Here is a 27,089-nt window from a genome sequence, read left to right as displayed (position 1 = left end):
GAACTGCTCTGTCCGACACAAAAGCAGTAGTCACAAGGGGGTCTTGAGTGCCTGAAATGTGTCTGGTCCACACAGACACGTGCTGCAAGTGTAAGATGCGAGCTGGATTTCAAAGACTTAATAGGTAAGAAAGAATATAAAATGTCTTGAAAATAAGGTTTTTATATTGATTCCATGAAATGACAGTATTTTGGATATACTGGGTTAGATAAAATATAACTTCACCTGTTTACTTTAATGTAGCTATTAGAAAATGTAAACTGACTATAACTCAATAAAAGAAAAAAAAGAAAATGTAAAATTGAGGTGGGGTATGGCTCAGTGGCAGAGTGCGTACTGAGAGTGCACTAGGGCCTGGGTTCAATCCCTCTATTTAAAAAAAAAAAAAAAGAAAAAATGTAAAATTTCATGTGAGTTGCATTTGTGGTGACTTAACATTTCTTTTGGACATCACTGCTCTGGAAGGTACCTTTATAGGTCATTAGCTGTGAATATGAATGAATTACTTAACCTCTCCAAGCCTCAACTTTCACAGCTGTAAAGTGGGATAATACCATCTTACCGGTTTTCAGAGGTTTTATCAGGTACTAAGAGTCAAACCATCGGAATTCTAATCCTAGCTCCATCGCCTATTAGCTGTGTGACCTTGGGCTGGTTATTGTCCTGCTGGGCTGCTTTTGTTTTCTTATTTGCAAAATGCGGATAAACCTTCCATCTTATAGGCTTGTTGAGAGTTCAGGTTAGAGTTCAACAAATGGTAACAAGGGTATTTATTAAATAAAGTCACCTCTAACACGTGCCTGGACTGTTAGGCCCTTCTCTATGTGATGTACTCTTACAAATTTGTGAACGTTTTTTTCTTTTTGGCATGTTAAAGGGTCATTTCACAGTAATGAGTAGAAATACCCCCATTAGTAGTAAATCGGGAAAATGGGAATTTTTCCACTTCGTAAAAATGCTCAACCCATCCACACCTTCAAGTTGCCATTAAAAAGTTTTCAGAATTGAGGGTGAGCACACAGCTGAAGCCATCTCATCAGGGAGTTTGGAAATGTGAGGATCAAATTTTCAACTCTGTTGGAGCATGCATTTGTGTGCAACCAACTTTTTAATTTTTCTGGTGCCTGAGTTTTGTCACTGACCAGTTAGGAGTGTAGTAAAACCAAGGGGTGGCTATAGCTCAGTGGTAGAGCACATGCTTAGCATGCACGAGGTCCTGGGTTCAATCCCCAGTATCTCCACAAAAAAAAAAAAAAAAAAGGAGTGTAGTAAAAGTAAGTGATCATTCCATTTCTCAAAGACACAGGTTTCAATGCCCAAGAAATCTGAGTCATCTGCTTCTGCAGTGAAATCTGGATGACCCCTGGAAGTTCCTGCAAAAATCCTGTATTCTCAGCTCCATTTTTATTCTGGCTTCTGGCAATGAACAGCAGGAATACATGAGGACTTGGGGGAGCATCAGGAATCGCTACCACCAAAGCTCACGTGAGCACGCCTCCGAATTGTAACCACTAAAGCCAGCTAGGATTTTTCTTCCCTTTTCAGTCATCCTCTTTCAGGAAGTGGCTTTTCAAAAATACGCAACCCTTCTGAACAACTACAAAGTAAAATACGTTATACACGCCAACCATGCAAAACAGGGCATGGGTGTGGGCAGGTTGAGAAGTGGCGTCGTAGGTGTATATGTCTTTCTCAGGATGTGCATATTGTGCCAAAAAACTTATATTTAGTCCAAAGAACTTAAATTTAGTTGACAGTCTTCTACAGTAAAATGTTTTTAATCTTCCTACAACATTCAAGCTAACTAGCAGGAAACTTTTCATAATGTGTTGCAATATTTATGCTACAAAAATGCCCCCTCATCTGTTTTTCCACTCCTTTTTTTTCAGTCAAGAGTCCCACGCATAGCATTTCCAGGCTGTCGCTCCACTTCTCAGTAACCTCAGCATCTCCTGCCACAAGTCAAAAATCTCACAAATGGATTCTGACATCCTTCATCTGCCCATCTCACTCCTGTCAGTTCTCACCAACAGCCCTGCTCATTCCTTCCTCCCCACAGAGCCAAGTTATACTGATTTGGTCTCCTCCTTGGAACTTCACCCCAGCACCTCCAGTTCCCCTTTACCCCGTCCTTCCAAGTTCAAACAAGAGCACCTGTCTTCAAGATCAGACAACAAGCGAGCTCTTTCATACACCACATAACATGTGCTTCTGAAGACACTACTTTGTGTATTAGTATTTTCAATTATTTGCACTGTTTATAAATATTTTTAACTACACCATGGCAAAAGCTGTATCATCTTTAGTTGGGCATTGACCTTTAACTCTCTGCTTTCATAATAGGTATGTAGGAACAGACTAATTTCATCCATAAATGTATCTGTTTCATGACACAGGCAACCCCATAAAGCTCGTACTTAATCAGTGCAAGCTTTGGCATTGGCACAAATCTCCAAACACATACCTCTGTTTTCACCTAATATCCTTATAAATAAATAAAATATAATGTGCTCATTATCCAGGGATTCTAGACAGTGGACTGTTCAAAGATTTGGGTACAAGTGGACTCATGGAGCCATGTAATAGTCATCTCCAGTAGAAACACCTGAATTAAGATGCACTGAAAGGCTGGAGTGAAATAAAACTATACCTTCTTGAGGCCTGCCCCAGCAATCTTTACATAGGCAGGGGTTCTTCATCTTTTTTATGCCATATATCCCCTGGACAGGTTCTCAAAACCTATGGGCCATTCTCAAAATAATGTTTATAAGAACATAAGAAATATAGATTTACAATGGGAATCAGTTATTTCACAACACAGTTAACAAAACAGTTGTTTTACTGTTTGACTTCGTGATATATGTGTCACTTCATTAACTCACTAAATAAGACCTAGCATCAAGTCGAGCCACTACTATGGTTTTCAATTGGTGATGTATGTAGATAATATTTCAAGATACCTGCAACATCTGTATTAAAATTTTTAAAAGTGATTCCCATTGGTAACAAAGTCAAAGCTAATAATACCAGAGATTGTAGCCTACATTTATAATTAAAGAAGATGCTAAAGTTCCACCAGAGGTTTGCAAAAATAAAGGTGCATTTTTCCCCCCTATTCAAGTCCCTGAATTTTATCAACAGCTCTCTTGAGAAGACATGGGTCCAAGTTAAAGATCCCCTAGGGATGAGGAAAAGAGAGAGAAAGGAAATTGGTGTAAACAAAAACGACAACAACAACAAAAAAATAGTGGTATCTGAAGAGGATTTACAACAGCCTAAGATGACATTTTTTCTTCTACCAATTCCTCTTTCCTCTTCTCTCTTCCCCTGTAGGAGAGATTTAAAACTCATGTACACCAATGAGTGTGTTGTCTGACCAATAGATTATTATCGAGAACTTCCAAGGTTTCATGACCAAGGTTCGGCAATAAACGTTGGGAATACACACAAATACCCTAACCTATTTATTGTTTTCATGCCCGGGCTTGCTTCTTTCAGGATTAGCTGCTCATTTACAGGCATAATGAGACTTCTGGAAAAAACTAGATCACAATATTTCACTCGATAATAATGTTGCTAAATTTTTCTTATCTATTAAAGTTCTATTTTTTTTAATTGAAGTACAGTCAATTACAATCTATCTCTGGTGTACAGCATAATATCCCAGTCATGAATGTACATATATTTGTTTTCATATTTTAAAGTTCTAATTTTATTTGACTAGGAAACTAACCTTTCTTAAGCACCTAGAGTCCTGAACCAAGTGTACCAAGTGCTTTTAAAATGTCAATTTAATCCTCATGAAATTAACAATAATAACAGATGCCACTTTTTGAACCCTGTAAGACTTCCAATGCATTTCATTGAATTCATTCAACAGCATTGCCAGATAAGAAAAGGAGGCTCAGAAGGAAGTGGTTTGCCTGTGATCATATAGCCAATAAGTGGCAGAGTCCCAATTTCTTTTCAGAGCCCAAACCTGAACACCATCCTGTGAGTTCTTATTTTTCTTGCTGTAACTTACACAAGATCACACCGCCAGGGAGTCTTGGAGTCCCGGGAAGGGCTCTAGCCTATCTCACTATCCACTCCCCTGTCCTGCCTTCCTGATACCTAAAACACAAATGAAGAACTGACAATTAGCCTTCACCTCCAATCAGGGGCAAGCTCTGGTTGCAATTCAGGGCTCTTTTAGGACAGCATGCCAGCCCCAGGCACAGAAGGAGGGGAGAAAGAGAAGAGAAAGCCACCCAACCCAGCCAGCCTCTCACCCCGACACTGCACTCAGCCACTCACAGAGGGCACGATCTTTCTCTTTCTTCAACAAGTATTACTAAGCAACAACTATGTGCCAAGCACCATGCTGGGTGCTGAGTTACAGTGAAGCCTAAAATGGACAAGATTCTGGCTCTCAGGAAATATACCATGGGAGAAGTGGGGACGGCAGCAAGCAGAGATGAGAAAAACAAGTAAACAAGTGTAGAGACAAGATAATTTCAGACAGTTATAAGTATCACAGAGGACACTGATAGGGTAACAGGAAAGAGAGGAACTGGAGACGGGAGGAGAGAGCTATTTTTAATAAAGGTGTTCTCTGATCCTTCTCTATCAGTGTAAAAAATTTGAGTTTCTTCCCAGATAGCTTACCTTTCTAATGGCCTGTTCAGGACACTAGAACAGCACTGTCTGACAGAAGTATTATCTGAGCCACATATGTAATAGTTATTTTTATTTTAACTGTATTTGAATAAGTAAAACAAACAGGTGAGATTATGTCTAATAACAGATTTTATTTAACTCAATGTATCTTAAAATATCACTTCATTATGGAATTGATGAAATAAATCATCAGTTTATTAGTGAGATATTTTATATGTTTTCTAAACGAAGTCCCTGAAATTTGGATGTATTTTACACTTATAGCACATCTCAATTCCGAGTAGCCATATTTCAAAGGCTCAAAAGCCACATGTGGCTAGTTGCTACCATATTGAACAGTGGCTCTAGAGTCTTGATTACAATACCTATTGAGATAGTTTGTGATGTGCAGATTTTTAATTTCCACATGGTAGTCTTGGGGGTCTCATTAACTTCTGCAACCTCCTGTGCCCAACACAATGCCTCTTGCTAGATGCAAATGAGGAAGTCTAAATTCTGGTTGCTACTGGCAACAATCGTATTACCAAGCAGACTTAGAAAGAAGCATGAGACAGTGGATGTACACACAAAGAAAGGAATGTAATCCTTAATGGCATAGTTCAGCTGCTGGATCAACTCTTACCTGAAGGCCACACTATTACTAGCCATTTTGGTTACATGAGCCAAAAAATTTTCTTTCTTAAGTTGGTGTTTCTGTTACCTGTGACTAAAAGAAACTGGTGCCAGGAAAAAAGTAAAAGCTCAGTAAAGAGTCCTGTGTTCACAGATAAATGAATACAATCAAAATGCTGTGTAGTTCAATCTATTTGAAGTGAGCACATTTCCCTCATATTAAAGAACATACAACTCAGAATGAATGTAATTGAATAGGTCTGGTTCTTATCAACCGTACCCAACTTATTTGTAATATAAACCACTATGAAAGAAAAGCTACATTAAAGCCACAAGGGAAAAGATTAGATCTTAAAATAAAAGGCTTGGAATAGGAGAGAGTCAAAAAGTAAGACAAGGACATGCATGGGGGGTGGAATGTATACACAAGAAGAGAATCTAAAATGCTGACTGTCGGAACTACCAGAACACAAGCTTTTACATGTAGTGGCCATTCTCATGGCCTCTTTACTTCCTTAATCTATTTAGAAAGAGGTCATACCCTAGAGCTAAATGCACATTTTTCACAGAGCCTTCCAGAAGAAATTCATTTCTTTTTAAATTTTTTTTGGTTTGGGGGGTGGGTAATTAAGTTTGTTTATTTGTTTATTTATCTTTAATAAAAGTACCAGAGATTGAACCCAGGACCTCTTGCATGCTAGGCACGCACTCTACCACTGAGCTACACCTCCCACCCATTTCTGTATTTGAAGTGAATGTCTCCCAACAGGAAATTGCAAAAGTTTTAAAAATTTGACAACTTCTTTCCCCTTCCTCACACTCCCACCCTACTCATGCTGAAATGGGGTACTGCAATTAGGAAAAATGGAAGCAACAACAACAACAGACTTTTCAAGTAAAATCATTTCATTTCATATCCTACAAGTCTTCGATACAAGCCCACATCTTTACACAGCACCCCTCTGTGCATGCAGGACCAATGACGACATACGTAGACTCTAGCAATGTGTTGCTCCCTGTATGGCCACACGACAACAAACCAGCATGGTCAGAAAAACAGGAATCTGCTCTGAGTGGGCACACTCACTCCAAACAGCAGACTCACTGAGACTGACAGGAGCCAAGTTTTCACCAGCAATAAAAAGTGCACCACAGTGGCTGACTGCTCCTTAGCACTTCCCCACCACATCCCTGTTTTGTTTTTCCCAGTCTGAAATCGTTTGTTTCAAAAAGCTTAACGATGTCAAGGCTCAATTTGGTACATCATTATAGTGACTAAAATGACACAATTCACAATGTTTCCAGTAATAGGAACTTTCTAATTATCAAATGACTTCACAGGAGATGAACTGAAGTCTTCAGCTTTTTATTATCTGCAAAAGATGATTGGGCTAAGATCAGTAATAGGAAAAACAAGATTATGAGGGGCAGGTATTTAATTATGAGAATCATCTGAATCTCAGCCAGCAGGTATTAACAAATAAATAACCAACCTATGAATCACAATCATCTTTCTCTGCTCATTAATGCACAGATCCTAGTTCATCTTACTGTTCTGCTGGTGCTGTCTGTGCTTGAACATAATAATGTACTGCATTTCTTTATAAAATATTGGCAAAGATCGCTATTCCATAATAGAGATGAGCTGGCCCTAAGCTGACTCATCTGTCTTCTGTTTGACACAAGTGTTCTATCTCACTCGTTGCCTCATGTTTCATAAGGGCTCATTTGCAAAATTTTCATCTGCTCGTTCATAAGCAATGCATGCTGTGTCATCTTCATAGTCACATGAAGACAAATTTGGGAGGTTTTATAGGAAGCAAATTCTAATACATTGAAACACATGACTGCATTCAGCCTTTTTTAAAAAAAACAAAAAACAAATCTTGGAGCAAACAAGAAATAATTTTATTTTCCAAGTAGAAATCTGAGCCTTATATGCCATTTAAAGAAAAAATTCATGAAGCCAGATTACTGACTTCAATAGAGGGCAATTTTTCATCAGCAAGGTCTGTCAAATCCATTTTCTTCCACAAATTGGACAGCCGTATCTGTGTATTCTCTATCAGCCCTAAGAAAATGGTATTCTCTTGATTGGTAGTATTGGGTTTTATTTTTGGATGTTCTCTCTTTTTATGAAGGGTGAGGAAAAATATCTAGACAGTATTCAATATTTTCGAAAGCACATGATATTTGTGGAGGATAAGACCAGAAAAAAAAGTTAAAGCACTTGAGAGACACTACTTCATGAGCCTTAGAGCTATCTTTGAGACAAAATGGAGGAGCAAAAGGACAAACATTAATTGAGGGCCTGCTGTATGGCAGAACCTGGCCTGTGTACTTTATGTAGGTCATCTCCATTATCCTCACAAATCCTATGAAATGAGTATTCTTCTCTCCATTTGAAACACAAGAAAGCTGAGCTTGGTAAGCTAAATAACTGACCAAAAGTGACACAGAAGAGGAATGAAAGTGAACCAGGATTCAAATCTAGCTCTGTGGCTTCAAAACTCATGCTATGACTGGCTTACAATGAGAAAAAAATCTGGAAACAACCTAAATGGCAACACAGGAATTGATTAAACAAATTATAATATATCTGTATAAAGCAGTCATGGCAAATGATGGTATAGGTCTATTTTATTGACCTGAAAAGACATTAACATGTCAAGGAAAAAGATCAGCTCATAAAAATAGAGTACATGATCCTTTTTGAGATCTATATATATAATTTTTCCTGTATACTTCCATTTGAAAAGTTATCACGGGGTACTGGGATCTGATGTTTCTTCTTGTTAGTCATTTATAGTTGGTCTACAATGAGCTTATGTTACCTGGATGGTTAGATGGGTGAGTAGACAGACTGAGAGATACACAGATACACACAGAATAAAGAGATACAGATAGAGTCTAAAGATCTAGTGTTTAATTCTTGGATTGGCTTTTCTTCCCTTCCCTCTTTCACTCTTTCCAGTCCCCCACCTCTATTTCCCGGGATCACTTCCCAAAATAAACAACTTGCATGCAAAATAAGTAAATAAATAAAAATCTAGTGTTTAAAAAAAAATAAGACTGTCAGTATATCTGATATTTGAAAAGCTCTATTTATACACTTTAAGAATATCTAATTATCTGCAACATACTTGAAGAGTTCAGAAAAATATGTATCTATAAATCTCTGTATCAATAATACCATCTGTACATTTATATAGTACTTCTATCTGTATAAATGTACAGATACAGAGAATGAGACAATATCTATACATTTATAGACAGAGAAAATGAAAGAATATGATAAAGCAAATAAAGCAAAACAATAACAATCAGGGAATCTAGGTAAAGGGCATATGGGAGTTCCTTGTGCTATTGTTTCAACTTTCTCTAAGTCTGAATTACCTCAAAATTTAAATGTTTAAAGAACTAATACATATTTTATATTTCAAACACATACAACTGGTACAAGATGATGCTAATTTAAAGAGACCCTACTCCACCATTTGCTCTCCTTCTTGGCACTTGAAGCAAGAGCCCCATAGTTGATTTTTGAATGCATCCTACACAGTGCTTGTCACAGAATAAACTTGGAGTTTATTTGGGTTGTGTCTTTCCCAGAGCATAGAAATATATGGGAAGCCTCCCATTTTGTTTCACAAGGCCATACAACCTTGATAACAGGAGTTGACAAACCTAGCATACAAAAATCCATGGATCAATTCAAACCATAAATATAGACACAAATGTAAGAAACGATACTAGCTTATTCAATTTTAGCAATGTCTTAAAATAATAAGCTATTCATAAGTAAGATCTATTTCAAGATTATATGGTTAATTCAGCATGAGGAAAGCTAGACAAGTCAAAAAAAGATACTCCATGTAAAGATACCCCCTTGATAGTGAAGAGACATTTTTCTTGAGCAATACCTTTTTCCATAGTAGGAATAATAGAACACAATTAAAAAAAATATTAGAAACAAAGGAAAAATATATTGGAGAGAAATACTAGAGGCATTACCACCCAAACTAGGAATAAGAAAATTATACCCATTATCATTGCTATTATTCAACATTGATCTGAGGCTCCAGTCAATACAGTAAAAGGAAAGGGAGAGACAAAAATTATAATTACTTCTAATTTTACGATTACCTATCAAAAAAATCCCAAAGAAGCCACCAAAAAGCTATTAATTAATAAAATAGTTCTAATAGGATCCAATATAGATATATCAAAGGTTTGTAACAGGCATCAAGAGTTGGCAAACTTTTTCCATTAAGGTCAGAGAGTAAATATTTTAGGCTTTGCAGGCCATATGGTCTCTGTAGCAAATACTCAACTCTCTCTGCCATTGTGGTGCAAAAGCAGCCATCGATAAAGCACAAACAAAGGGATATGGCAGTCTTCAACAAAACTTTATTTACAAAACCAGGCTGGATTTTGGCCCACAGGCCACAGCTTGCAGACCCTTACTTCATACCCCTTCCCCGAACAAAAAAATTTGATAAAGAAAAGTTACCATTTACAACAGCAAGAAACTATATAAAGCCTAGAAATCACTTTCTAAAGGGCAATTCCGCTTTATGCAACAAAAATGAAACAGTGAATACTCTTTCAACACAACAATTTCATTTCTGGGAATTTATCCTAAGGATACATTTAGATAAGGCCATAAAGATGTGTAAACTTGGCTATTTATTATAGTGTTATTTATAATAGAAGATATCTACTGACATAACCAATGTCTATGAGGAATGCATCGTTTGTTAGAGTAGGTGACAGAGCAGCATGCATAATCAGCTAATTTTTTAAAATATAGGGGCTTGCATACGAGATTATGCACATGTGCACACACAGGAAAAAAAAACTGTTAAGATATATACCCAATTGCTTTATTAGCAGTTATTTCTAGAGGTGGATTTATGTACCACTTTCTTCTTATTTTTTGCATGCTATTCTTGTTTTTTATTTTCACTTGGACATATAATTTTTCACTTTTAAAAGTAGCAAGCAAAAAAAAACAAAAAAAAACTTGCGCTGCTCTGAATAATTTACTCTTATTTTTATGAATTTTAGCCCATATACAGAATCTTCCTCAAAGTTCATCGATACTGATTGTAGTTTTTACATTAAGACATTTTCAGAAAGTTCTTTAAATTACTATAACTGCTTCATGCAGTTATATATGAAGATAGAAATCTTTGGGCTATAACTAATATAAAAGGATCACCTATCTGAAAAGCTTGACTTTTTCTTATCCTTCAGTGATATTTCGGTTTGTGTGACTGTGTGTGTGTGAGTGCGCATGCACCATGTCTCTGTCTAGGAAGAAAAGAGCTAGAGAAGGGAAAAAGGAAATATGCAAGAATGGTAGGTAAAGGACCAACACAAGATGGTCCTACAGGGAAATAAATCTTAGTAAATTCTTTCCTTAAGGTCCTATTTAGTTTTGCAGTACAGAAACCTCACCTGTGGGGTTATGGGCAAACTCTGACATTCTTGTGAATTCTCATTTATAACTTATGAAGACTAAGTTTGAGCCTCCTACTAGAAAATCTAAGTCCATATGATTGACAGCCAGTTGTGAAATTTAAGCACATTTTCCCTTACAGTTGACAACAGGTATTTTGCCAGTGGTTTCAGTTGCTATACATATATAAATTGATACATATTTAACTTTCATACACTTAAAGTCTTGGTGAAAAGGATATGGGGAAGAAACAAAAATAATGATTCTCAAAAATTCTTTGCAGATGTGTTACTGAATGCAAGTTACACGGCAACAATTCACAGCTACCAGAAAGAGGACAAAAAAAATACTATTTTTGCCTTCTCAAAACAATACCTTACCTGGCCTTGAAATCTCCCTACTTCCAACCCGAAGTGGTTTTCTCCAACAGCTCAGCATAAAAAAATAGATCAATTGTGAGCAGAAGATCCTCTGGCAAAAGACATTTCCAACTTTTGAAAAGTGTGTGTGCACGCACGCATATGTGAGTATGTGTGTGTGAGCTTGTCGTTGCTAGAGAGGCCACACGAGAAAGGAAAGTCTCCCCAGAGCCAACTTAGAAGTTAAGAGGAACAATATGACAAATACAAGGTCATCCAGAGTTCTCAAAAGTAATGTCAAAAAACAATGAAGTGTAAAGTACATTTTGCGAACTATGAAAATCCAGTACACAATCAGCAAGTGATGAAGTTTGTTCTGAACACAACAGACAAATAAGTATACTGATATAACATGACTTTCATTAACTATCCCTTTGCTCCTAACCTCAGTCAAATGCTATTTATCCTTCAGCAGCAGAACTTACTATTATCAAACTTGAACATAACGAGCTACACTAGGCTTGCATTGAAATCTGGGAGACTGGAATTCCACAATTTTCCTTTCAATCTCCCACTTTAAAAAATCTTAGAAATGAATTTAGTATAGTTAAAAAGTGAGCAGTCATGCTTCAAACCCAAAACTATGTTTTTCGTGTCAAATACTGCTCTCTGTAAAGAGCATCACTAAACCCCACCAGAAGCTTACCCTTCAACTTGAGGTCGACATTACGTCTCAGCCAAGGATAAATCCCATAGCTTGGCATATCTTCAGGAATTGGATTACTGTTTATCCAGCCATCACAAGCAAACCGGAAGAAATTATCACAAGGGTCCACAGACAGATTTACTTTACTCAAGATGGAAGCAGCTATTTAAAAAGAAAATCATAGGATTAATGACAAGCACTGAACATTGTGTACTGGCCTCGTCCAAATTAAACAACAATTTCATATCAACCAGTTCCCAAGTCTTGGCTTTTACATTTCCCCAGTTTTGGCTTTTACATTTCCCCTCAAATGACTCCCTGAGTCAACCTGACTACATTCAATTATTATATTCAGAGTGAGCGGATAAAAGTTTGGTGGTATTATTGCTTCTGGCTTCTGCAAGACTGCTCCTAACATCTGTGGGGCCCGGGACAGGAATACAAATGGAGTGTATGTTAGATTGTTTGCAAGGATGTGTGTGACATTTCCTTCCATCCTCTCGTCCTTCTGCAAGGTGACTTTGCCCCTCTTCCCACCAAGCAGAAGGATCTATTTCTCCTGCCTTGAATCTGGGCTGGCCTTGTGACTTGATGTGGCCAAGAGAGTGTGGCAGAGAAACTTTTCATGAGTTTCGAAGCCAGGCCTTAAGAAGCCTTTCACTTTCCATGTTAACTCCCTTTGAACGGAGCCCCAAGGGCATCCTTTAAAGAAGCCTCCTGGAGGAGGTGAGGCCACATAAAGAACCAAGCCACCATGAACTACCAGACACATGACTGAGGCAATCATGGACATTCCAGGCCATGATCCAGCTAAATGCAGCTGTAAGAACCCAGGCAATCTCAGCAGAAGAACCCTCACCAAACTCAAGGCATCAAGAGAAACATTAAATCACTCTCGTTTCAGGTCTCTAAGGTTTGGGGTGGTTGGTCCACAACAAAGGCTGACACAGAGGCCCACATGTCATTTCTAAGTATTGAACCGATCTATCTACAACATACCTTCATAAAGACCTGCAGAGCCAGGTCTGAATTCTTGAGGCCCTTGACATATAGTGCAGCTCATGGAGGAATGACTCCCTGGAAGGGACCCAAACAGGCCCTGAAAGGAGGCTTGGGGCCATGCGGCAGGGAATGTCAGGTTGTAGAAGGAAAGGGCTGCTGCCCTGGCCTCACAGACTCCTCGACCAGGGAGAGGTATGGCCAGAGCAGGGCAAAGTGGAACATTCTAAATGAAGGGCCCAGGTCTAGGGGCAGAACTGAGTATTTGTGTAACTTAACAGAAAGACACAAGAGACTGATCTACCATTCTTTCCTCTTAAGCCCACAACTGATTACATATGTAAGACAGTCAATTCGTAGGAAGTTTGTGCATAATTAAATTTATATCCATGAGCTTTAGAAAAAGTCTTTCATTACTAAATAAGACCCCAAAATTCCTCATAAAGCATAAAGATATGCACCAAATGATTTTTTTTAAAGGCAGCCAATATTTTAATGGCATTAGAAAGATGACATCCTGGGTAATTTTCATACTCTAATGCCAGAATACATCTGTTTGAAGTAATGAAAACCCAATGAGTTTTCAGCTAAATATGAATGACTTGCCGAAAAAGTATAATCTGCATAAATTTAGATACACATATTACAATTCGGTTATATGTGTGGCTCCTCCAGGTTTAAGAGTAAGGCTACATAGTTTTCTAGCCTAGTCTTTCTATGAAAATTTCAAACAGCTTTTTGTCTTTGATGAAGTGAATAGTACAGACGTCCTAATCTCTACAGAACTTCAAAATCCCCACCATTCCCAATCCTTCCCCACCTCACCCCAAAAAACAAAAATTGGTTTGGAATCTAAGTTTGATAAATTTAAAACTGTCTTAATATTTCCATCTTTCACAATTAATTCAACTGTCTCCGATTTTTACTTACTGCTACAATTTTATCATTACTATTTAATAAGCAAACATGCTAGAATACATAAAATCTTCATTTCAGTTTGTATTTGTAGTTACTCTGGCTCTGCAACCACAGAATGAATCTGCTATGTGACACCTCAGGGACATGGATCAGACAAGCTGCGATCCCACACAATATTTAGAGTCACACAGAGGCGCCCTCCCACACATTTTTATTCACATAAGGACACTGTTATCTGGCCACCTTCCCAAACTTCCCCCTGCCCCCAACCTTCCAATGTAACCTCTCCATCTTCTCAGTGTTCTTGCAGGTACCTAAACTGCAAGATCAGCTCTGACCTCAACCCTGATACAAAGTGGGAGAATACATCACTCACAGGGAATTTGGAGCTGAGCCCACTAAGTGGAAAAACTCTAGCTTCAGCCTCTAAATTCATCACTCACAATCCACAGCTGGGCACAAGGCTACACTTTCTGCAGGGGAACTGTGAATTCTAATTGCAAGGGACCATAGTTGTCAAGACCCCAAAACTCCTTTCCCCCCACTCAGCTCCATGGAGAAAAAAACCCCAGAGAGTCTTGTTTTAATAAAAGAAATATGATGATGAAGGAAGTCTGTGAAAGGCCAGACTGTGTATTCCCTCAAGTCACTGTATGTAAGGTAAATTGTTATGCAGTCTCCAACTAGGTTTATGCAGTACAGGTGGAGGCATTGCCCCATATACCAGCCTGACTTCTTAAGTTTAATCAGGGCTCAGGGAGAGGGTGATGGTGGTAACAATAAAAATTAGAAATATTGAGCATTTCCTCTGTGCCAGGAACTATGCTAAGCCCTCTCCCGGCAGTACAGACTTCTCACAGACTCTGGAGCCAGACCACCTGGGTTTGAATGTCAACAACACCCTACAATAACCCTGTAACCTTAGGTAGGTTACTTGGCCTCTCAGTTTCCTCATCTGTAAAATGTGGATAATATTAGCACCACACAGGATCTTCTTGAAAATTAAATGAATAAATATGTGTAAAGTGCTTCCAACTGCATCAGGTACATTGCCAAATAAATACGGTTGCCAGATAAAATACAGAATGCCTAGTGAAATTTGCATTTCAGATAGATGACTACTTTTATGGCATAAGTACTACCAAATATTGCATGGGACATGTTTATGAAAAAAATTGTTGCTGTATATCTGCAATTGAAATTTAACTGAGCATCCTGAATGTATGCATGTAGCTAAATCTGGCAACCATACATATAAATTTGCTATTATAATTCCACACTTAATCTGAAACTCTTGAGGCCAGATGTTTCAGAGCTCATAGATTCTAGAAAAGCAATACAATGAATATACTATAGATTATACAATACCTCCAGCAATGTCTGGAGCTGCACTCCTGAAGCAAGCACATTAATGACCACATAGGGAATAAATGCATATATAAAGTGGGATGAACAAAGCCTAGAACAGCCTCACATGAGTTAAGACCCAGTTTTGCCATCACAAGAATTGAAGTTGGGTCCAGTCTTGACAAGTAAGAGTCACAATGCTCTCTGGGTTTGGGGTGAAGGATTGGGCATTGTGGACCTTGACTGCCAGTACTACCACCATCACTATTTTTTTCTATTCTCACGACCAGTAAGACAAGTAAAAACTGTTACTTCCACTTTACAGACGGTCAAACTGAGGCTTAGGATGCTTTATGGATTTAGCCCAGGATATGTGGCTTGTAAGAGGCCAGCTCATGCTTCCAACCCAAGTCAGCCTGTCTGCTGCTATCCACTATCATTAGCATGCCCTTGTTTCCTTGTTTCTTTGTTTTCTTTCTCCACCTTTTATTCTGAAAGAGGGACTAGGATAGATGGAAACAAGAGACAAGGAAGAAAGAGTTAAAGGAATGAGGCACCTCAGAAAAGATTGGCACCTGCTCAGAAAGGATTGATACCTGGTCAGAAAAGGTCCAGAACATACCTCTCCCGAAATTCATCCTGAAGAGACGCAGCGCGGCGCCTAAGCACACATCAGCCGCGCACCAAGCACACGGCACGAGGCACCGCGCTCGCACGCAGCGCGCCGCCCACGCACGTGCACGCACGCGGCGCAACGCCCACGCACGTGCACGCACGCGGCGCACCGCCCACGCACGCACCGCCCACGCACACGCACAGCGAGCCTCACGCTGCACGAAAGAAGACTAGCCCTAGTGAGCCATTCGCTACAGAAACAGCAAAAGTATCCTTTTCAATATTAGAAAGCCATTCACCAAGGTGAAAATTAAAAACAGGACAGCAAGGCAAAAAGCTAGCTGGCAGGAGGCAACATTATCAGTGTCATTCTTTAAATTTTACTCGGCGTTATTATGATTCTAATAAAAACACAAAACTCATGAAATGCATGGCTCTGTGTAAAAAAAAGTTGACTCAACGCAAATTGAAAATTTGAGCTCAAAAATTTCAGTTTCACACATCTGCAAGAAGCATTCCACAACAAAAGCACAAGGTGCTATCACCTCTAAGACCTGTCCTCTGATAGTCCCACACCCGACTCCACATCACCCTCGCTCCGCTGGAGAAAACCCTAGGGCAGCTAGCTGCTCAAGCTGGGAAAAGCAAAGGGCCTGGGAATTCCCACATCTTTCTCACATTTTCAGGGACAAGATCAAAAAGCTGAAATGGCTGTCTAGTCACTAGACTAGTAGTTCTAATACGATGAAAAAGCAAGACAGGACCAGGGTCAAAGAGAGTCACCTGGCATGGCCTCTAGCACCAAGGCACAGCTGGAGAGGAGCCAGACGGGAACTTGAAGCCCAGCCCGCCGTTAATTCAAGCTATGACCCTGGGCAGGTTTTAGCTTCTAGAAGCCTAAATCTAAGCGTCACCTTTTCTCACAGCCCACATCCAACCCTTCAGGAAGCTCTCTATCTCCTACTAAACCCTCCAGTCTCGCTTCCCATCTCTTGAATTCAAACCACTATCACCTCTCACCTAGCTTACGGAAGTGACCACCTGCCTGAGCGACCTTCTTCCATTCTTGCTCCCTGTGGACGGTCCTCCACCCAGAAAGACCCCACTGAGTCTGGCTATCCATAGAGATCTTTTTAAATGCTAATAAGATAATGCCTCTGAAAACCCTCCAGGGTCTTCTGAACACACTTAGGAAAGACTCAAACTCCCTGGCACCTGGGTTCCCCACTGATCCTCATCACCTGCACTCTGCTCCTTACCCAGACGCTCTTCCTACTCAAGTCCACCAAGCTCTTTCCTCTACCGGGTTCTTCCCCCAGCCCCCCACCCCAGAAAGCCTTTTCCTCCATCTTCACACAGCATTCCCGTCATTATTCAAGGGCCAATTCAACATCATTATTTTTTTAGACTTTTCAATCTCGCCATCCTATCACTTGCCCCCACATTATTCTATTTTAATAATTTTCTGTCTAATATGTACTATCAGCTAATATTTTTCTTGTGCATTAATTGCCTTGTGTGTTTGTCTCTTTCTTCCCTTACCTGACCATTCTGTCTCACTGCTGAATTTCTAAAACTTAACTCGGTGTCTGGAGTGCAATAAATATTTGGTGAATTAATTCATTAATCTCTTCTGTTAAAGCCAAGACGAAAGTGAGAGGGCCGTGTGCTTAACTTATCCTATCACTTTCCCTTTGGAAAACACACTAGTGTCCCTGGCCACTTTAAAAATGGGGGTGGGGCTGGAATCCAGGTCTTGCAACTCTTGGCCCTAACCCTGGTTTATGGAGGGTATCTAATAGAGGTGGCAAAACTGAGGCAACTTTAACCACTCATCTTCACTTTGGGGTACCCACTGATACACAGCCTGTCACTTTAGGAAAAATTTAACTTGTAATGTGTAATGAAAGACCCAAAGGGATTCCAGGTGACAGTGAAAGGGTGGATTTACAGAGGGTCCCTGCTTAGATGCAGGCAAGTGAGACCCACTGATACAGAAAGACTGCTTAAGATAAATAGGAATCTATATCCAGCTAAAGTGATAGGAAGGTTGATGATCTCTGTCTTCAGGTCTCAAGAGAAGCCATTCAGCCTTCCAAGCCCCTTCCTGATTTCCTTCTAATGACTTGGAATGCTGCACAGCTGTTTTATTGCAAGAAAAAAAAGAAAACTTACATTCCACGACTTCACACCAAGACTTGCAAGTAAACTTAAAATTTCATCAGAATTGCATTTCATACTTGGTAAACCTCAAGCAAACAGAATACTAAAAATACCACCTGTTTTCTCTTCCATTCCCCAAGGTACTATAATTATAACTTGACACAGGATGGAAAACTGACTTACCAGCTTCAATGCATTCTGGCTTCAGGCAGTACTCCGGTTTAGCTTGGAGACTTAAGAAACCTTGACTCACTGAAAAAAAAACAGGCCAAAATAAAGAAATGACTAGCTCGCAGCAGACCACCAGCAGGTAACCCACTGTAGTCAGGCACATATGCGACACATTTGATATCAGTTCATCCTTCTCAGTGTTCACACAGAATTCAAAAATCCAGTTGGCTCAGTATCACAGAACCAGACTCTGGTCACTAGCTAAATAACTTTGGTGAGACTCTCAGTTGTTTTCAAACTTAGTTCTCTCGACAAGTGGGCACAACTAGACCAGTGCTTCTTAAGAGTGGGGTCGTCCCTGGGGCAGGGGCAGGGCAGCAGCAGCAACATCACCTGGGAGCTAATTAGAAATGAACCCTAACGCAGACCTGCTGAATCAGAAACTGTTGGGTGGGGCCCAGCCATCAGTGTTTTAACAAGCCCTCCAGGTCATTCTGATGCACTCAAGTTTGAGAACCACTGGGCTAAATGATCCCTAATCTCTTCTATCTTTGATTATCTGTGGCTTAAGTCTCATAATTTCACTCTTTTTGTTTATAACTACATTCTCATTTTAGTGATGGGAAAATTGACACAGACTATGTCATTTGGACCAAATATAGAGTTGAAGGTGAAAGCAAGCAGGTGTGGCATTTAAAGTTCTGCATCTTATTTAAACCATCTATACAGATGCGGCCCATAAAAGGGGGGGAGACTAAAAATATACTATATATAATTCAGTCATCTACCTGCTCCATATCCCACACACCCTCCTCCCACCAAACCCCGTCTAGCTACCAGACAGATGCAGCTTTGTGGACCAAGCTTCCAACTACTTGCACCAAAACAAAACCAAACAAAAACCCTGCAAGATGGTGGCTCAATTTCCCCCCAATCTGGCTGGTAATATCATCTAAATGGATTTCTGCAGAAGTATAGAAGGGTGTCCTATTTGTAAACTTCAGGTATCACCTGGGTGTTAGCAGATGTGAGTTTAGATTTCAAAAGTATTTTTGGTAACCAAGGAAATTGTGGAGATTCATTATTGCTGTACTCTGGGAGCAGAAATAAGGAATCATTTGGAGATGTGGCCATGGGGAGATGGATGGTGGTGGGTGAAGGGGGGGCCAAGGCTTTTCATGGTATCCTCAGCAGAGAAACAGGATCAGAAAGCATGGGGGTACCTGTATTTCTGCTGGAGATGGAAGACCTGTACATCACTTGCCAGTGTGGCAATTTGTATTATTTATTAACCCACATTCTAAGAGGAGCCTGCTTTTCCTTTGTTCTTTTCTCTGTTGCCATCCTCCAAACAGCCTTTTTTTCTGTGTTACATTAGAGATTAAAGAAAACTGCCTATGGAACATCTCAGGCCTATTTTTAAGAAAAGAAGTATCTTAGCGTAAAGTTACATTTTGATTTCTTTAGAAAGCAAAAAAATTAAAAAGGTGAAAAAATATATGTGCAGCATAAAGATTAGTACGGAATACTTCAATATGCCTTGGCCGTGGAACCATGGGGTAAAGTTTCCCTTCAGTCTCCTTCTATATGTTTACCAAATGTTCTTTAATGAGCATGTGGGGTTTTTTTTTATAATGAGAAAACAAACTTTACTGTAAATAATAATAGTTTTAAGATTCTGGGCAATACCTTCTTGATAGTAGCCTTATTCTATTTTAGAAAAAAGATAATATAATGGTTAATCTAAATTTATTCCTTTCAAGATCAAAACTTCCAGTTATAAAATAAAGAGGTCATGCGGATATAATGTACAGCATGGTGACTATGGTTAATAATACTATATTATATATTTGGAAGTTGATAAGACAGTATAGATCTTAAATGTTCTTATCACAAGAAAAAAATATGTATGTGTGGTGATGGATGTTAACTTGACTTATGGTGATCTTTTCACAATATATACAAATATCGAATCATTATGTTGTACATCTGAAACCAATATAATAATGTTATATATAAGTTATATCTCATTTTTAAAAGTTTTAAAGATTTATTTCATGGAAAATAATTATTGACCCAAAACCTCTAGTGAAGCAGAACTAAAATATCTTTACCTGATGATGAGTTAAAGGAAAGTTTAAGCTAAATTAATTGAGACACAGACAAACCCAATCCCTCAAGGAAGAGCATTATATCCAGGAGTAATTATCTTAAGATCCTGCAAATGAAGAAGGGTCAACAAGCCCAGATAATGTGAAGGTTTAAGTCAATGAAACAGTGACAACAAAGAAAACATTTTTAATATAAAAATGAAAATATTACTATTGACTGGTTAGGAACTTTAAAAAAACTTAAAGAGCAGTTTGGTTTCTTATTTTGGATTGCTCTATAACCAGCAGAAATGACCTCCGAATGCAGTGCGGTCATCTATAGGTGGAGAGCATGGGAATGACCGTAAGAATGTTTCAAGACATGTGAAAATGATCTGAAATCTACATTTCAATGTCCAGAAATCCAAGTGTACCAGAATACAGCCAAGCCTATTTGTGTATCTATTGTCTGCGGTTGCTTTTGTGCTATAACACAGTCGCGTACCCACAACAGAGACAATATGGCCCAGAAAGCCAAAAATAATTGTACATGTGAAATTTATATAATGTTATACACCAATGTTACCTCAATAAAAAATAAATCTAAGAGAAAAAGTGAAATACAATAAAAATTGATTATAGGCGTATTGGTATGCCTGACGTCTTAAATCCTAGTGCTGTCCATTCTCTGAGACCACCCCAAGGCCAGTAGCAATCACGTTTACTGTAAAAACACTGAAGTTTAAAAACAGAGATTACTCCAGAGCCTGAAATACAAAAAAGTGGTAGGAAGGAATGCTAGAAATTACAATCATGTGGCTGAACTTGCATAGGCAGAAAAATACACCAGAAGTTTACCTGGAAGCTCTTGGAAGAGAAGAGGACCTTAACCAGAATATTGTCATAAAGAGCACTGCCTGGCAGGTCTCAGGAGATTTGCAGACAAGGACTTTGCTAGGTGCACAGTGGAGGTGGGCAGCAGAGCCTGTGGGACTGGGCAGTGAAAAGGGGTGGAGGGAAGGGAGGGAGTCAGAAATAGTGCAGAGACATTTGCCAAAAATACCATTTATTTTTTAATTTGAGAGTGTGCATTTATTTTAAAGCAAATGTCTCTGAATGTATACATCCAAATGGACGTGGTCCCCTGAAGCAGTGCTTCTCAAACTTTAATTTGCAAATGAATCACCTGCGGATCTTGTGACAATGCAGATTCTGAATTGGTAGGTCTTGGGTGGAGCTCAGGCTCCCAAGTGATGCTGATGCTGCTGGTCTGTGGACCACACTTTGAGTCGCAAAGGCAGAGAGAGGCCACATCCTTATTGTCTAGTACTGTTAGAGCTCCTCTTAAAGATGTGAGGTGAGAGTCAAGTTACTGGGCACACTGGAAAGTTACTTTTTCAATTTTATGCAGGCCTCCTTATCCGTATTGCCTGACTTGATGAATTTTACTGTGCTCTAAAACCTTTAGAGCTGATCCCAAAGAATCATCTTCTCTCAAAGATTTGCTGTCCTCAAGAATATTCTGCCTAGTATCCTACAGCCTCGGAATGTAATCATAACAGTGGGATTTTGAAAAAGTTTCAAGCAGCAGTAACATCATTAAAAAGAGCACATATTTTTACATCAACAATAATCATTTGGATTTTTAAGTTTGGAAGTATTTGCAGAACACAAATAGTCTAACTTTGTAGTCACTTCTCACATAGTACGTAGTCCCTTGGCATGCCCATAGTATTTTTCCTCCAGTTTTGAATTTCAGGATAAGACACTTGCTTAAACCCAAAGTGCCAAGAAATCTCACAACAGTTTTTGAAAGCCTCAAATCCAGTTGCAGGAGTAGGAGATTTAGCTGTACCAGAAAGCAAGAAACCCATCTAATTTCCTAAATCTTCAGCCACAGAAAACATGGAAAGATGGTTTGCTCGTTTTAGCAGAGTTTTCAACCACACAGCCCGAACTCTTTGAAAGTTTAATTACTGGTTTTTCCCTGCCAAGATAAACATAGCCTCCTGCGTCCTGTACATGCCAAGGTATGTTTCCAGGCTTGCTGCATTTCAAACTGCACCAAGAATCTCCTAAGTACAGGGCTTGGTCCTATATAACTTTCAAGCTAATGAAATAGTATGGGCTGGATGAGAAAAATAAAGGAGAATAGTCAAGGGTTCAAAATGCCCAAAATTTTAGAACATCCCTCTCCCCTTTCTAAGACACTTCATTCTCCTCATAAGAATATGCTTTTATCATCATATATACTCCCTAGGTACTTCATTAAAATAAATGAATCACAATACCTTTCAAATCTTGGGAGGAAAACCTCTGTTTTCCTTCCTACTAATTTTTAAATCTAATAGAAAGGCAGAGTTAAATTTTTATTCCACCAGACTCACTGGATTAGAAATGAATTGAATATCATTAAAGGTGCATTTTTAAAGACTTTGTGTTTTGTGAGTTAAATTTCATGACTGACTCAGGCAAACATTGACAGAAATCAAACGGAAAGAAATTCCAACATGGTCTGATCACGATATAAAGTCTTTCCTCACAAAATAAATGAAAGTATCTGACTATGAATTCATAAATACTCCTTTTGCTAAATGTAATGCATAAAAAACATGTCTGCCCAGTGCCACCAGATCCTCCAGCCACTCAAAGCCACTTTATACCCACTTCACATCCTGGACTATGCATTTGGTACTTGGGTGTATTTCTTCATTTACCCTCCTAAAGAAACAGCTTCTTTTCATTTGCACACTCAAGAGAAACTAAGGATGCACCACCTACTAACACAAGCAAACAGCCCTCCACCTGCATCCTGACAAGGTCTGCCAGAATAAAGCACAAGGAAACGTCACTGCACTCACCCAGTTCCCTGGCCTCCAGCGCCCCCACTTACCCAGAAAGAGGACCGTGCCCAGCACCAGGGTGCCACCGACGAACACGATCAGGGCGATTTGAGTACCTCTGTTGGCCGTCTTTCCACTCTCCATGCTGCTCCCCGTTTCTGCCTCCATCAAGAGAGATGTAGAGGCCAGGCAAGAAGAAAGTTGCTTTCTGTGGTTTGGTGACTGGTCTCAAGAGCCTGTTAGGTGTTGACATCCAAGGTTCTCGTGCTCTTCTACTAATAGACAGGTTAAAAAAGATCCCGTCAGGAAATGTCCTCTCGCCACCCCTTCTCAAATAGTTCTTCACAAATGAAAGAAAAGAAACCCAAAATATTGGTTGCCTTGGCTTTCCCCCTGACCAGACAAAACAAACAGCGGTTGCTTTATCTTGGTGCTCTCCCCCCAGCAAAGTCCCTCTCAACCAATTGTTTGGCAGCCTCTTCTCTCAGGCGTTCCGAGTATACATGTTTTACTAGGTTGCTGAACAGATGTTTTAGCGATTTAAATGTATAGTCACTTGGGGAGGAAAAAACAATTGTCTTTATCAAAACTGGATTCTCGTCAAAATACCCCAAACCATGATAAGTTAGGTGGCAAGGATGCTCCGGACCCACTTCAAGATCAATGAATCACATCATTCTTTTGCCATAATCATTCTGCTCGCCTGAACTGTCCTCATCAAAGATATTCTTTCAGTGTGTGAGTCCCTTTTTAAAGCCTTCTAAGAGTTCCTGGGATATCCTGGAGCATTTTATTTTAGGAACTTTGTGTATGACAGCATGTGCCAAAAATCAGAGTCACAGCCCAGTGCAGTGCAAAGTAGCAATTAAGACAACCTACAGAGGCTGATGGTTTGGACTGGAACTTTTTTTTAAGGAAGAAGGAAAAGCACTTCCTTTCTGTGGTGCTAAGAATTGTACAAAAGGCAGGGAAGTGTTCAAATTAAGCTCATTAGCAACCACAAAAGTTACAGTAAAAGGTTTTTCTCTGCACGTTTTGATGAAAAGTGCACCCATGTATTTCGTCCTCCAGTCCCACCACTGGTTAGTATGTTTTTGTTTTTATCAAGCGCCGATTTCAGCAGATTCCCCATGATGAATTCAAAGGTGACTTGTTTCACCGAAAAGACTGATTAATAACTGGGTCTTTGATTTCTTTGATTATATTAATGATTTAATTATGAAAATCTGCTCTCTCCATGGGGCAGGGCAACCAATATTGCAATGCTGTTGAAATGAAATAGACTTTATTATCCAATCCTACAGATACTAATTCACAAAACAATTACCACCTCCCTGTTTTTGTTTTGCTGGAGGTCATAGGACAGTAGGAGTGGAGCTGGAGGCTCTGGCTCCTCTAGAAACCAGCAGAGCACTTTTCTCATGCAAAACTTCCGCCGGAGGCCCGGGGGTGGGAGGGTGGTGGTCACACCAAAGCTCAGGGACACTGATGAGTCCAGTATGACGTGGCCCTGTAACCCACCCTACTTCACTTTCTGCTCATTTCATATTGCCCCCAAGTCAGAAAAGCATAGCCTGTGTCCAAACTACGACGTCATGGTGTCCCGTAGGACACTTATTAGCTGCTGATGTTATTTGGTGATTGTTCCATAACACAGCCCAGCAGGCCTTTGGCTCCTAGGATGGGATCCTCCCAGGAGTTTTTGGACTTGACTCTGTAATACTTAGACTGTGAGCTCCATGAGGTCAGGAATCATGTCCATCAAATTCAGTGCTGCAGCCCCATCACCTACAGTTTGTGGCCCATAACAGTGAAGGGAGAAAGCTGAGAAATGAACATTATACGAGTTAGCCCCAGCCACTGACTCCTAAACGGCAGCTTCACGACCCTCAGATGCTAGTGTCTGGGGTCTGTCAGCCTCCTAATTCCTTCTAAATGCTTAAACGATAGTGATACTTCACATGGGTATAGCACTTTCATATCCTATTTTAACCTCCTGGTAAACCTACATACTTGCTAGCAAAGGTATTTCTATCTCTGTTTTACCCCTGAGAACACTGCGACCCCAGGCCTGGCCTCAGGTGACAGAGGAAAACCAGGAAATGGAAAGATAGCAAAGAGCATCTGCCAGACACAGCACGTCTCCCTGTGCACAAGGGAGACGACATCCACATAAGCATGACACCAGGGCCCGCTTCTTCCCTCTTTCCTTCCTTCTCCACATCTCCTCACACCTTTCCCGGTCCAGATTGCTATGCAGTGGTGACCATGAGTTGCCCGCTGGAGTCACCTTCACCCACCTTTAACTGGCGGTTTCCCCAGAGGTGAGGGCAATTGGGTCTTACTCTGAAGTACACCTATCCATCACTTAACCACATGAATTCATTCCTGAATACTCAACTGCTAAGTGAAAAGCCATTAAACCAAAAAATACTTCCATGAATTAATAGGAAATTATGATGCATTCTATCCCAAACTAAGATATGCAAATGCAGACAGAAAAAAGTAGTAACTGAACAGTGAAAATAGTCTATTTTAAGATGCTGAAAATAAATACAGTTTGTTGATATCATATAATCTAATGAAGGTTTGTTTTACTCACCAAAGGACTAAAGGAAGACTTGAGAGTGGGTGGGGCTTGGCAGAAAAAAGGCTGCAGGTGAGTCATTCATCATCAGGCACATTCTTCATTCTCTGCCATTTTCTGCATTAATTTTTCAACCTTTTGGGAGATGATGATTATTTTGCACTCAAACTGCACTTAAAAACAAAGTCATTTAACACAGAAAAACCCTTTTAGAGCCAAATAAAGAAGTTCCAAGTACAGAGAAATAACGAGCACTCACAAAGGACAAAAGCACACATCTGCAAACGAGGGCATGTGGCCCACTGCCTGTTTTTATAAATAAAGTTTTATTAGAACAAAGTCATGTCCATTTGTTTATGTATGATCTATGATTGCTTTCAGGCTCCGAAGTCAAAGTTGAGTAGTCTCCTGATACAGATATTATGCAAAACTTAGAATATTTTCCCTCTGGCCCTTTACAGAAGTTCACCAACCCCTGGACTAACAAGCAATACAAGATGCTGCCTCTTCATCCCACAGACATGAAGCAAAACGTTCATCCACACTCGACCTGCTTCTCAAAATCATTCCATTCAATGTTCTCTAAATACAAGCTGGTGTGTCAGGGAAATTCATCCACATGTCTTTGCCTGAAACTGCAATATTCAAACTACAGCATATTATTTAGTGTGTTTTGAGGTGAAAAGTCATTATTGTGGTATAAAGAGGGGAGGGGTTGTCGAAAATTTTTAAATACTTTTTCAAGAGCTGTAAAAAGTTATGTGAAAAGTCACTGGGCACATAAGCCTATTCAGTCTGTTGTGCACCCACTCAACTGTTTCAATTAAGAAGCTCCAGGACAATCATGAACCTTGACTGGACTCAATGAATGAGTCAACAAAAGCTTCTTGAACTTTGCTCGGATGCCTGGCCCTGTGCAAGGCCTGAGGGAAGACGAAGAAGCTCTGTGCCTGAGATGCGGGACTGGTGAACTGGGCTTGGACAGGAAACTATGCAAAGCCCTTGGCCACTTAGTGAAATACTAAAAGCCAGTAAGTGTCCAGAGAAAGAGAAATCCCTGGGTGGTAGATTTGTTGGGAAGACTTCCAGAAGGAGGACCTGCAAGAATGGATAGCTTGTGGGAAAAAAAGGGAAGGGTTCTGGACAGGTCAAACCCAGCCTCGAGATGGGGCCTGCCTGGGCATGTACGTCTCCACCTGCAGGACTCATCAGTGAGATGACTGATCCAAAACAAGTGAATCCTGCCACCTCAGCCCAACTCCAGGACAGGGGGGACAACTGAAGGCGAGCCTTTGTGCTAGACACGAGTGCATCTGGTCATTACTTGGATGTTCGGGGGCTTCTGTTTCTGGCAATAAAATCCCACATGGGCCACAATTTCAGTAAGAAAGAAGGAAATGATTCAAATCCTGAAAAATGTATTCATCCGTCCCCTGGAAGAAGGACAGAGAGAGTGAAGGGAAGCAATGGAGAGAGACGCTAAACGCTGACAAGTCAGAGCTGGGAGCTGTGGTGGGGCTCTGTTACCTGTTGACTGGTCTTTCAGCCTCTGGAGG

General features: G+C 39.8%; 1 protein-coding gene across 2 annotated transcripts in view; it reads right to left on the bottom strand.

The window, feature by feature from the left end:
* PHEX (phosphate regulating endopeptidase X-linked) overlaps positions 1 to 25,681 on the bottom strand; it is a 171,837-nt gene extending 146,156 nt beyond the window's left edge. Inside the window, exons 1-4 of one of the 2 annotated variants that reach the window (XM_074359209.1) lie at positions 25,549 to 25,681; positions 22,997 to 23,221; positions 18,026 to 18,094; positions 11,801 to 11,962 (exon numbers count right to left, since the gene is read on the bottom strand). In XM_074359209.1, coding sequence (XP_074215310.1) covers positions 11,801 to 11,962; positions 18,026 to 18,094; positions 22,997 to 23,114 — 349 coding nt within the window. In that variant the 5' untranslated portion in view covers positions 23,115 to 23,221; positions 25,549 to 25,681. Of the gene's footprint in view, positions 1 to 11,800; positions 11,963 to 18,025; positions 18,095 to 22,996; positions 23,713 to 25,548 lie in introns of those variants that run through there. The other variant, XM_010970301.2, reaches the window with a different exon arrangement.
* Between the last annotated feature and the right edge of the window lie 1,408 nt (positions 25,682 to 27,089).

The sequence above is a fragment of the Camelus bactrianus genome, chromosome X (assembly GCF_048773025.1).
Source record: "Camelus bactrianus isolate YW-2024 breed Bactrian camel chromosome X, ASM4877302v1, whole genome shotgun sequence".
Lineage (NCBI taxonomy): Eukaryota > Metazoa > Chordata > Mammalia > Artiodactyla > Camelidae > Camelus > Camelus bactrianus.
The sequence above is the reverse complement of the archived record's forward strand: the minus strand, read 5'-3'. Positions and strand labels throughout refer to the sequence as shown.